Source organism: Tachyglossus aculeatus, chromosome 2 (assembly GCF_015852505.1).
Source record: "Tachyglossus aculeatus isolate mTacAcu1 chromosome 2, mTacAcu1.pri, whole genome shotgun sequence".
Classification (NCBI taxonomy): domain Eukaryota; kingdom Metazoa; phylum Chordata; class Mammalia; order Monotremata; family Tachyglossidae; genus Tachyglossus; species Tachyglossus aculeatus.
The window spans coordinates 19,501,905-19,515,142 of record NC_052067.1 but is presented as its reverse complement, the minus strand read 5'-3'; the positions used below and the strand labels follow the sequence as shown (position 1 = coordinate 19,515,142).

General features: G+C 42.1%; 1 protein-coding gene across 2 annotated transcripts in view; it reads right to left on the bottom strand.

The window, feature by feature from the left end:
• The window catches only part of CREB5 (cAMP responsive element binding protein 5), a 404,059-nt gene that overhangs the window by 102,416 nt on the left and 288,405 nt on the right, over nucleotides 1-13,238 (bottom strand). For both annotated transcript variants that reach the window (XM_038765997.1, XM_038765998.1), the window contains one exon: nucleotides 12,191-12,301. In XM_038765997.1, coding sequence (XP_038621925.1) covers nucleotides 12,191-12,301 — 111 coding nt within the window. The remainder of the gene's footprint in view (nucleotides 1-12,190; nucleotides 12,302-13,238) is intronic.

Sequence of the window (13,238 nt, the reverse complement as noted above, 5' to 3'; positions counted from 1 at the left end):
GAGTTCACAGTCTAAATAATAATCGTAATAATAATGGCATTTGTTAAGTGCTTACCTACATACCAAGCCCTGTTCTAAGCACTGGGATGGATACAAGATAATCAAGTTGGACATAGTCCCTGTTCCACAAAGAGCTCACAGTCTTAATCCCCCTTTTACAGATGAGGGAACTGAGGCCAAGAGCAGTAAAGTGAATTGCCACAGCAGACAAGTGGCAGAGCTCGGATTAGAACCCAGGTCCTTCTGACTCCCAGGCCAGGGCTCTATCCACTGGATCACACTGCTTCTCCAAGCAGGAGGAGAACAGGAGGGAGAGATGGAGAACAGGGATTTCAAGAGGAAACAGAAGAGGAAACTGTGGCCCACAGACATTTAGTGACTTGCCTAAGGTCTCACAGCAGGCAAGTGGCACAGTCAGGATTAGAACCCAGGTCTTCTAACTCTGAGACCCTGCTCCAATAATGATGGTATTTGTTAAGTACTTACTATGTGCGAAGCACTGTTCTAAGCACTGGGGGGAATACAAGGTGATTAGGTTGTCCCATGTGGGGCTCACAGTCTTAATCCCCATTTTACAGATGAGGTCACTGAGGCACAGAGAAGTTAAGTGACTTGCCCAAAGTCACACAGTGGACAAGTGGAGGAGTCAGGATTAGAACGCATGACTTCTGACTCCCAAGCCTGTACTCTTTCCACTGAGCCACATTGCCTCTCTGCAATACCACTGCAGTAGTCACTGTATTTATTCAGCACTTATTATGTGCATAGCATAGTACTAAGCACTTGAAAAAGTATATAATACAGTAGAGTTAGTAATCAATCAATCAATGGTATTAATTGAGTACTTACAAAAAGTTGGGGGGAGAGAAACAGACATTAAAGTAAACTAGGGATAGTAGACACAAACCCCTGCCCTCCATCTGTGAGGCGTGATATTAACAACTTCGCTTCTGGTTTAGTTTGTTCCCCCAGGAGAAAGAGGGCCAGGTGGATAATGAGATACTGGCTTGAAGCATGAAGCACTGTGCTAAGCTCTAGGACATTCTCAAAGAGTATACAATCTTACAGTCTAATGACCCAGACCAATTGATCCTTCCATCCTTTCCTTCCCCATATCACCACTAAACTGTGACGGTAGCATCTTCTTGTAGAAAACACTCTCCACATTTCCCCCTCTTGGGTCAAATTCCCATGTAAAGCCCCCGCTTTTCCTCAGCTCCCCCTCCCCTCTGTGTCACCCCGACTCGCTCCCTTTGCTCAACCCCCCTCTCCCCACTGCACAGCACTTGTGTATATATGTACATATCTATAATCTATTTATTTCTATTGATGCCTGTTTACTTGATGTGTATATATCTATAATTCTATTTCTATTGATGCCTGTTTACTTATTTTGATGTGCCTCCCCCCTTCTATACTGTAAGCCCGGTGTGGGCAGGGATTATCTCTCTTTATGATGAATTGTACTTTCCCAGCGCTTAGTACAGTGCTCTGCACATAGTAAGCGCTCAGTAAATACGATTGAAAGAATGAACGAGATGATATGGCAGTGGTAAAAGATGAGTGAAGGATGGGTAAAAAAGCAGAATGAGTGTTAATCCATTGGAAGGACTTGTTTGTGCAAATGAACCACTTCATGCCACCCATCCAACAGCCGTTCCTATTTCTGAAGCTCTGCTCTCCATGATCTGCTGGAAACTCCAGTGATATGAGCCCAGTTTGAGAAACATTGAAATAATGCTCTGCTACAGAGTTTAACTGGGCAGAAGGTAACTTCCAAAGTAGACGCAGCAGGGAAGAAAATTTGTTTATTTCTAGTTTCCTTCCATTTCTCCCCACTTCTCACCCCTCACCTCCCCAGGGTACTAGTGTGAAGAGGAGACCTTCCAAACATCTCCCAGGAATGCCAACCCAGCCAGAGCTATCCCAAAGAGCAGAGCAAACTTGCTTGAGCAAAAAACTTGGAAAGTTGAAGCTGCACAAATTCCAAGAAAAAGATTAAACTATATCTCTGTACAGCAGAACTTCCCTGTAACACAACCGTTTTTTTATATAATTTCCTTTCATCCTGGCTTCTCTGCCATGAGGAGTTTATTTACTGCCAGGGCCCAAGGCAGTTAGATACACACGTGCGTGCACACGCACACACAAACCCACCAAGAAGACAACATGTCTGAAATTTTGTTTGAGACAGAGTGTTCTGCACCAGACTCAAACAGATGCATCTGACTTAGCTTCAGAAACTTTCAACAAACATGAAAACAAGATTCAGTAACGAAGGGGCTGGGCTAGAAGATAGAGGCAATGAGCAAATACTGGGATTGTATTTCCCTCATTGCTATGGTTTCAAAAACAGGGTGGACACTGGAAGAAAGAGAGAAACAAAACTACAAAGACAATAAATCCTAGGAGAAAACAGTAAGAGTGTGTGTGTCTGTGTGTGTGTGTGTGTCTGTGTGTGTTTAGTGGGGAACAGTGTTGGGGAGAGGAGGCGGGAAAGAGATTTCAATACCCAGTAGGATAAAGGCATTTTTGTTAGCCCCGTACTTAGCCACTACTCACTAACAACACAATAAAAAGTTCCTAGCTCTTCTAGTCCACAGTCCAGATAAGATCACTATAGAATAAAATGACACAAAGGAAGAGAACTGTTAAGCATCGTTACTATTGATGGTGAGGCAGACAAGGCAATTTGTATGCATTTGGTAGAAATAAGATCAAATATTCTGCATGTATTCGTAGCCTGTATGACTAATTAAACTAGGTCTCTAGTCTGTTTCACATGTCAAGCCTCCAAGGGCTTAAGGAGGAATTTATTTCCACTGACTTTGCTTCAGAAAAGCTGCACTTAGGCCTGCAAAGGGTCTGCCCTCTTCTGAACCTCTGCTTCACAACTCAGACTTTATTACAGTGAATACTACATTTTCCTCCTTTCAGCACTTGAACAGGAGACTACTGCTTGTATTGCTTACTACGTTCATCTCCCATTCAACGATGTAGTTTAAACTGGAGCTGCTGTTTACCTCTAAAACCCTCTTCTTTCTACACTAATTGCTTTTGGTTCCCTGTTGCCATTTTTCCCTGCCACTTCTCACCCCCAACCATTTGGTGACTTTACCTATTTTACAGAAATAAAAATAAGACATTAGCTTTATCAACACCACCAATCACTCACCCACCAGAGCTCTTGTAAGAAAAGATCAGGATCACATTCCAAAGTTTGCTTTCCACAGTGTAAAATGCAGGGACAAAGGCATATATAGGGATATGTTTTCAGCTCAGGGAAAGAGGACCTACCTGTGCAGTTCCTTAACAGTAACAGGAGTGGCATAGCTTTTACTCCATGAATAACAATAACCGGGCTCAAATTCCATTCTTAGTCTTTGGCTCCCAACTCTTAGCTTGCTAGGGATAGAACAGACGCCACTGGAACACTGGGCCAGTCCATCAGACCAGTTCATCTAGCCCCTCATTCTGTCAATCAATCAATTTTTTTAATGCTATTTGTTAAGTGCTTACTATCTGCACTGTAATATGCACTGGGGTAGATACAAGCTAATTGGGTTGGACACAGTCCTTGTTCATAGTCTTAACCCCCTTTTTACAGATGAGGTAACTGAGGCACAGAGAAGTTAAGAGACTTGCCCAAGGTCACAATAATAATGATAATAATTGTGGTATTTGTTAAGTACTTACTATGTGCCAGGCACTGTACTAAGCACTGGATTGGATACAAGTAAACCGGGTTGGACACAGTCCCTGCCCCACGTCAGGCTCACAGTCTCAATACCCATTTTACGGATGAGGTAACTGAGGCACAGAGAAGTGAAGTGACATGCCCAAGGTCACAAAGCAGACAAGTGGTGGAGCAGGGATTTGAATCCATGACCTTCTGACTCCCAGGCCCATGCTCTATCCACTACGCCCCTTCTAGACTGCGAGCCCGTCGTTGGGTAGGGATTGTCTCTATCTGTTGCCGAACTGTACTTTCCAAGCGCTTAGTACAGTGCTCTGCACACAGTTAGCACTCAATAAATATGATTGAGTGAATGAATGAATGTCACGCTGCTTCTCGTACTAAGCAGACAAGTGGCAGAACTGGGACTAGAACCCAGGAGCTCTGACTCCTAGGCCTGTGCTCTTTTCACTAGGCCACACTGCTTCCCCAAATTTACTGAGCAATTATTGTCTCTTATAAGAAGTAACCTCAGGTCAGGGAATGTGAATTTGCTTCTGTTATATTTTCACAATTTTCTCCTCAACCTGGGCTTCAAGGCTCTCCATCACCTCGCCCTCTCCTACCTTACCTCCCTTCTCTCCTTCTACTGCCCAGCCCGCACCCTCCGCTCCTCCGCCGCTAATCTCCTCACCATACCTCGCTCTTGCCTGTCCCGCCATCGACCCCCGGCCCACGTCATCCCCCGGGCCTGGAATGCCCTCCCTCTGCCCATCCGCCAAGCTAGCTCTCTTCCTCCCTTCAAGGCTCTGCTGAGAGCTCACCTCCTCCAGGAGGCCTTCCCAGACTGAGCCCCTTCCTTCCTCTCCCCCTCGTCCCCCTCTCCATCCCCCCCATCTTACCTCCTTCCCTTCCCCACAGCACCTGTATATATGTATATATGTTTGTACATATTTATTACTCTATTTATTTATTTTATTTGTACATATCTATCCTATTTATTTTATTTTGTTAGTATGTTTGGTTTTGTTCTCTGTCTCCCCCTTTTAGACTGTGAGCCCACTGTTGGGTAGGGACTGTCTCTATATGTTGCCAATTTGTACTTCCCAAGCGCTTAGTACAGTGCTCTGCACATAGTAAGCACTCAATAAATACGATTGATTGATTGATTCACAATTGCTGAGTTGAGTGCTTTGTATTCAGGAGGTGCTCAAAAAATACCATTGATTGATGGATAGTGGCAAAAGAATGCTTGGAGGAATGGAAAAATGATTGTTCTAAAACACCTTCATAATGGATGAGGACAGGCCACTTAACATACCTCAATTTTCCCTCCAGATCACCTTTAGAAACCCATTATGGTCCTTTTGACAGTGAGTTTACCCAAACCCCTTGGAATCTGATATTTTCTATGACAACAGTAATAATAGTATTTATAAAGTCCCAAGCATTGGCCTAAGCATTAGGGAAGATACAAAATAATAGTCCCTGCTCCAACTGGGGCTCGCAGTCTAAGAAGAAGGGAGAACATGTATTTAATCCCCATTATACAGATGAGGAAACTATGGCTCAGAGAAGTTAAAAGACTTGCCCAAAGTCACACAGCAGAATTAGAGCCAGGTCTTCTGACTCCCATGAAAAGCATGCACTTTTCAGTAGATCACACTGCTCTGGGACAACTTCCGGTGGTAGCTAAGAGCCTTTGTCCTTTGCACCAGGGTTGGGAGGTTCTACCATGGCAAAATGAGGTCAAGTAACTTCACAGTCTGGGTGGTGAGTAATACCACTTGCGGTGTAAGAGTGGAAACGATACACTGTACTCTTGGGACCCTGATAGAATGGCTTTTAAATCACCCATACATTGTGAAATGGTCTGCATAGCCGTAGCCTGTCAAGGAGTTGCTGGAACTGGTCTGCTCTCATAGCTAAGTACCGCAAAGCGTATAGGACAGCAAGCATTCTGGGAGATTCTGTAAAGCATTTTAAAAGAGAGAAGAGCTTCCTACCTTTTACCAGAGTCTAAAGTATGAAGGGTTTTTGATTCTAGGACAATTTTTTGTTAAATTCTTAGTGTACTGAGGCCTGAGAGTCATTTGGGGGAAATACATTTTCTACAGCACAGCACCAGAAAGGAGATGACTGGGGAAGTTGTTTCCATGTGTGCATGCATTTCAGGGCAGCTGCACCAAGTGGTGGAATTTTCTCAGGTCACACTGCCCTGCCATTCATAGCCAGGGGGTAGAATAAGCCCTACACAACACAGAAGGGTAATTAAGGAAAGGAAAAAAACAAACACACCCCTTTTGATATTAAATACAAACACATAATAAACATGCAAAAACAGTGTGCTCTCACAGACACTGCCATTTTGGTTTGCTGGTCTACCAACAGCAAGTAGCTTTATCAGCACCCATTCACTTGTTCGTCTAGTTTGATAATCAAAACAAAAGACCCAGACAAATAAAGGAAGTTCCAAATAAAGGAAGACCATAAAGATCACTGGAAATCAATAGTCTCCTATCCAAATGAGAGGTGAAAATCCAACCATCCATTTCCGAAAGCCTGTGTAGCATTCAATCAATCAAGCGATTAATCCAATGGCATTTATTGAGCACTTACTGTGTGTAGAGCACTGTACAAGCACTTGGGGAAGTATCAATCAGTCATATCAATCAATCAATCAATCATATCAATTAATCAATCAGAAGCAGCATGGCCTAGTGGCAAGAACACGGGCTTAGGAGTCAGAGGACGTGGATTCTAATCCCGGCTCTGCCATTTGTCTGCTGAGTAATCTTGGACAAACCACTTAACTTCTCTGTGTCTCAATTGCCTCATCTGTAAAACGGAGATAAGACTGTGAGCCCCACGTGGGACAACCTGATTACCTTGTATCTACCCCAGTATTTAGTACAGTGCTTGGCACACTGTAAGCACTTTACAAATGATATTATCATCATCATTTATTGAGTGCTTACTGTGTGCCGAATATCGCACAAAGTGCTTGGGAAAGTACAAAAAAAAATGGTAGATGAGATCCTTGCCTACAAGGAGATTACAGTCTAAAACAGAGTTGGTAGATACAATACCTGTCCTTATCCATTAGATGAGTGTCTGATTTGTCCAAGACCTAACATCTTCACAGCAGCCTCTATAAGCCACTTGAAGGAAGGGACCACATGCCTAGTGTCTGTTGAACTCTTCCAAGAGCTTATTACGTTCAGTAGGCACTCAGTAAATACTACTGATTGATCATCTCAACAGGGCAACACTGTCCCTCTCTCACCCATTACTCTATACCCATAATTCTGCCATGTAGCCACGCTCATCCAAATGCCATCTCAACAGCAGTGAGAAGGGAAGAACATGGACAAGTTGGGGGCAGGGGGAGGTGAACATGGTCTGGAGACCACCGCTTCCATTTGCAAGATATGCCAGAGTCTCACCCTGGCCCTGAGCTAGACACATCCCCTTTCTCTAAAAATAACCCAGTAGTGCCAAGTGGAGTGATCAATTTCCAGCTCGTTATGGTCAGGAAATGTGCCTGTTCATTGCTATATTGTTCTCTCCCAAGTGTTTAGTACAGTGATCTGCACACAGTAAATACTCAATACAATTGAATGAATGATTGAATGAATGATAATCTACAAATGGATTATTATTATCCATTTGTATATCATCCAGATCCTTTATTTTTCCCTTCTTTCCCCTGCTTTGCCCTGTGTTGGCCATTTCGATTTACCAGAGAACGGGGAAATGGCAGGGCGAGGAGGTGATGAAACTCCTATTCATTCATTTTGTCAAATCAACAATAACTGAAGGTATAGGAGACATTTTCTTCTTTTATTTCTATTGCATGCTCCTAAGCATTTAGAACAGTGCTCTTCACAGGTTGGGCACTCAATAAATGCTGTAGCTGATGGAAGACAAGCCAACAACTAGGTAGGGCAAGTGAGGAAAAGCGGAAAGTTTAAAGAATGACCTTACTCTTCAGAGCCCCCAACTCTGAACTCCAGGATCAGCAAAATCGAGGCAGTTTCAGACATGGGTAGGCCGTAAGCGGTAGAAACCAGGGGACACATAATCCCTCCTAAAGCTCCTAGGGCCATAAGCATGCCCTCCTGTCCCCAGCAGGCCTGGCACTATTTTTAGCCTGTGGTAGAGGGTGTGCTGTAGTGGTGAAGTGGAGGAGGAGACTGTGGTGAATAAATAATTGTGGAACCATTAAGGGTGTGGTCAGTTGGACCCTAGGAAAATACCAACTGGTTAGAACAGAGCTGTTCTGCTCCCACCGCCTGAGTCGGAGGGAGGATTTAATCCCCATTTTACAGGTGAGGAAACTGAAGCACAGAGAAATTAAGTGACTTGCCAAGGTCATACACCAGGCAAGTGTTGGGGCCAGGATTAGAAACTAGGTCCTCTGACTCCTAGTCATGTATTCTTTCCACTGGGCTATGCTGCTCCTTGAGAATTTCTGTAGACAAAAGCACTATATATACTTAGCAACGTTAGGAGGTTGATGGGAAAGTGGTTTCATTTTCTGGGTGAAGTTTTAAACTCTCACATCCTTGAAACTGACCTGACTCCAACACTGATTTGGAGATTTCCTCAGTCATTCACTTCTGCAATTTGTAAGATATTTTATAAGCTGTCACAATTGTGACATAACCCCTTCTGACAAATTTGACTAAAACAGATTAAACTGCACCAGTTGAAGTACTACTCTATAATGAATTTACTGTTTAGAGCATTCATTCATAAGTTGGCTTTTTCCAAACCTGAGTTAACAGTATCAACTGTGAAGACACATATTGTTCTGGTTTTCCACAGTACAGCTCCCTGATTTTTGGCAAGTGCTTTCAGCGAATACATAAGTCAGAGAGGGGGCTTTCATTAAATTGTGCCATCATTGCCATTTTATTTTAGAAATCTTTTCTATTGAAGCTAAATTGCCACTTTTAGATTTTAACCCAGATTCAAGAAGACAGGTTTCTTGAAACAATGAAGATGATGATAAAACAGAAGCTTCTCACCCCTTTGCCAGCACTACAATGAACATGCAGCTGTGGGCAGATGGCAATTCATACATTTTTCTTGAACTCCTTGTAACCTAGCGTGGGGTGCTATGAAACTTTACCCCACAGAGTGTAGTCAATACAACAGCCCACGTGTGACCTCTGGAGAAAGTCCTTGGAAATAGCAAAATAAGAGTCTTTGAAGAAATCTGGAATCCATTCCAGTCTTACACAGGAAGAGAATTAGGCATATAACAACAAAGACGACAGTTGAGAGAAACCTGGGTTGGCCCTTGCCTTCATTAAAACAAAGGAGGATTTTTTTTCCTCTTCCATACTTTAAAAAATAATGCTTCATCCTTCATGAGGGTCTTCCATTTAAGGAATTCAAAGTCCTTTAAAAATGCTGTGAAGTTGGTAGACAGTAAACACTATTTGTTGCATTTGGGAACACAAATTGCCTGAGAAATGTATAGAAATGTTACTCGGTGAGATATTTTCCCCTCAAAAAGCCTATGATTCAAAATGACAAAAAATCCACCATTTTTGCTTTCTCTGGGTTCAGTATATTGGCTTGTTTCCCTCTGGCAGTAGTTAAACGAATATGGAACTGAATTTTATTCAGGATTCTTTGTGGCATATTCTACACTACTAATCTGCACTATACACTCAAAACATAGTAGACACAAGCAGGTGCTAGAATGACAATCATTTGCATTTGCTGACAATCAAAGGGATGGGACGGTACTCCAAAACCATTCTGACCTTCCAGATTTTGTGGCCACTTTGATGGAAATGGAAAGCATGGTTTTATGTTACCCTTCCGGCAGGTTTGTTGTTACCACTGAAAATAATAGCCCCTGCCAACTCTTTGATAAAAATCCAATGTGGAGAGCACTATGTATAGTGGTGGGTTTTTTCCAAGTGTTGACTCAACTGGGGTAGAAACAGTCAATGACTTAGTGTGGCAGGGTAGAGATAGAGTTTAGTGATTCTAACCTCTTCCAGGTATGCTATACCTAGTGCCTCTGGTGTGAGCAGAAACAGGGTAGAGTGGTAATAATAATAATAATAATTGTATCATGCCCAACCTAATTAGCTTATATCTCCCCAGCACTTAGAAGAGCACTTTGCCAATAGTAAGTGCTTAACAAATAATAATAATCATAATAATGGGTAAGTGCTTAACAAATACCTATTATTATCATTATTACTATTTGTTAAGCACTTACTATTTGCCAGGCACTGTATTCTTTCATTCATTCAATCGTATTTATTGAGTGCTTACTGTGTGCAGAGCACTGTATTAAGTGCTTGGGAAGTACAAGTCGGCAACATATAGAGATGGTCCTTACCCAACAACGGGCTCACTGTCTAGAAGGGGAAAACTGTACTAAGCGCTGGGGTGGATACAAGGTAATCAGGTTGTCCCACGTGGAGCTCACAGTCTTAATCCCCATTTTACAGGTGAGGGAACCTGAGAGACAGAGAAGTGAAGTGATTTGCCTAAGGAGACACAGCAGACAAGTGGCTGAGCCAGGATTAAAACCCAGATCCTTCTGACTCCCAAGCCTGTGCTCTATCCACTAGACCAGTAATCATATCCCTGTTTAAGAGACTGAATCAGATTCAGCAGCACCTTGTTACATCACATTTTTTACTGAACGCATAATGCTATGCCTTCAAGAACACTTCCTCTGCTTCTGGGAAAAACAGGAGTAAGCAGGGGCAGGATGCTCTGAAGAAAAGATGTGGTGTAGAACTCAAAGAGCGATAACCTTGGCAGAGACTCCAGCTTGAACCGTTTTCTGGTGTTTGCCTGGGGATCTCTCAAAAGGACAGATCTTGAACAGGTGAGCTTACACAGATTTCAGAATAATCCACTCTAGAGAGCTGCATCTGACACGGCGGCGCAGAACTCTTACCATATGCAATCATAACTTAATTTTGTTTTTTTGCTTAAGGATCCTCCCAGCTCCATTAAAAAAAAAGTAAACTGTATTAACTTTGGTCTTCAAAACAGATGCCAGTATGGACGTTACTCTGCCAACAAGTATTTGGTTTGGCTCGGCATAACTTGGGTTGAAAAAACATCTGCCTATTCCAAAAAGATTTAACGAGTTCTACTGCAGATGCTGGTGCCATTTGGCACGTCACTGTGACTGTGTGGCACTGAGGAGGGAGACCTCTTGACCACAGGTTTTATAATTTGGCTGGGGAAGCCAGTATTTTGGGCTTTGTTCCTGCTTCGGGTCAACTTCTGACTGTTGAGTGAGTGTGGTTTTAGATGGGGTAACAATAAATCTGGAATCATCAACCTACCCCAGATTACCAGAGTCACTGAGTTTCCTTCTGCTACACACCCAGAGATTTTCCTGAACTTTGTGGGTGTGGATTTAACAGCCAGACTTGATCTTTAACCTTCTCAAATATATAGGTAGTACTTACTCCATTAGCTGGCAAATAAAAGAAGACAGTGTCTTATGGCAAAATTCATGAGCAAATATCCAAAACAGTGCCAGGTAAGAAAAAGTCGTGTATTTAATCAGAACATAATTCTTACAAGCTTATCAAACATAACCACTAGAAAAGTGAATGAATCTTTTTCAATTTCATCATAACATGACATTTTCATTGGGATAGATCAGTCTGTCTTGCTACTGTTTTTGTGGAGGCCTAATGTGTATTGTTCCTATTAACACTTAATGGGATTTACATGCATAAATCCATCACTCTGTGATTGGGAGGACTGACCTTACAGCATATAAATCTCAAACCTCTAAGAGTTGACTGAGTCTTAAACTCTGAACTGCATTTCATTTATTGTGCTGCTAATTCCCTTTAGCTCTGTTGTACTGTGGAGGATTTTGGCAACTGTGGTTAAAAAAGGGAACTTGGTTCTTTAAGTATCAGCATCACATTAAAATGTAAACTAGAGATTAAATCCTACTCCCTCCTACTTAGGCTGTGAGCCCATGTGGGACAGGGACTGTGTTCAACATGATTATCTTTTATCTACCCTAACACTTGGTACAATATTTGGAGCACAGTAAGTACTTAATAATTACCATAATTATTATGAGTATTACTATTAGGAGCTTGCAAGGTCTCAGATTTGATATTTATTTTTAACCTCAGATCTTTTTATGCTGGCATGAAGAGAGGTAAAGGATTAGGTACCTTTCCTGATTTCACTTAAAATCCAAAGCATTCCCACAGATACTCAGTGAAAGACATTCTAAAACATCACACTGTCTGCCTTCACTGGCAACAACCTCTGATCGAAGGCTTGATTCTTGTCACACTAAAAGCCAGGTTACAATAGCAAATGCTGCTAAATGAGCCAATCCATCTCCTGATTTCCCTCAGAAAGATGTATTCAAAATAGTCAAAATAAGATGTCCACTTTCCCTAAATACCATATAGAAGCCATAGGAACATTCACAAGTAAAGGACCCAAACAATAAATGAATGAATGAATGATTATTACTTTTCTTACCATTTTGGCTTCTGAATGCATTGGAGGAACTTGTGGAGAAGCACACGGATTGTTGAGATTAGGCCCTTGCATGCCCATGATATTGGAGTTCATTGACATTTGTCGTTCCATCTAAAATGAAAAAGAAAGGAAAATGACAGTGTGAAAGACAGCTAAGAAAATGCAAGCCTGAGAGCAGCTATCTTGCACATATAAAACTCCACCTATCCTTAGGTTGGTAGATTTGGGTCTTGGAGTGGCTTCCAGAAAATCAGTTTGGTGAATGGTGAATAATGGACTACTGAACCAACTTGAAACTGTTGGATCCCAATATTACAAAAAATCATTTAAATTTGAGCTACTGATGATCTCCTTTTGCATAGGAAAGCATTTTTGTGTTAAATGGTTGCCAAATCATCACTGTGGGATCAAATGTGTGATTGAGACTGATTGTCTCTGAAATAATCTGGTGCAGTTATTAAGAGCTTCTTGAGTTTTTTGCTATTTGTTAAGTGTACATTATGGGACAAGCACTGTACTAAGCACTGGGGTTGATTCAATAGAGGCATTTCAGACACAGTCCCTTCTCTGTAAGACTTGACTGCACAGAGAAAAGAGGTGCAAGTATTTAATACAGGTGCAAGTCCTGTCTCTGGCTTTCGGACTGGGGACTTTTTTTCCAACACTTAGGGTGATTACTCCAAACCACTATTATTCCTAATTGTGATATTTATTATAGACGGTGCACTCTAGAAATAATTGGAGAAGATATACAGAGTCACATGAGGCACAGCCCACGTAAGAATGCTCCCGATTACTATTCTAGATGCCCAAAGAAAATCGGCAAATGGTTAAGGCCAAGGTTGATGGAGGTTATGAAAATAAATGGTTCGTGGATTTTTTTTTAAACAGCACTTCTTAAATCAAGAGGAATTTTCCATACACTCTGAATCCCTTTGGTAAATCTTTGATGTCCGGCTAATGCATAGAAAGTACACGAGCATGCCTTTGTGCATGTACAACCCTCCTGCCCCCCTGACACACATACACTCACACGTACCTACTGAGC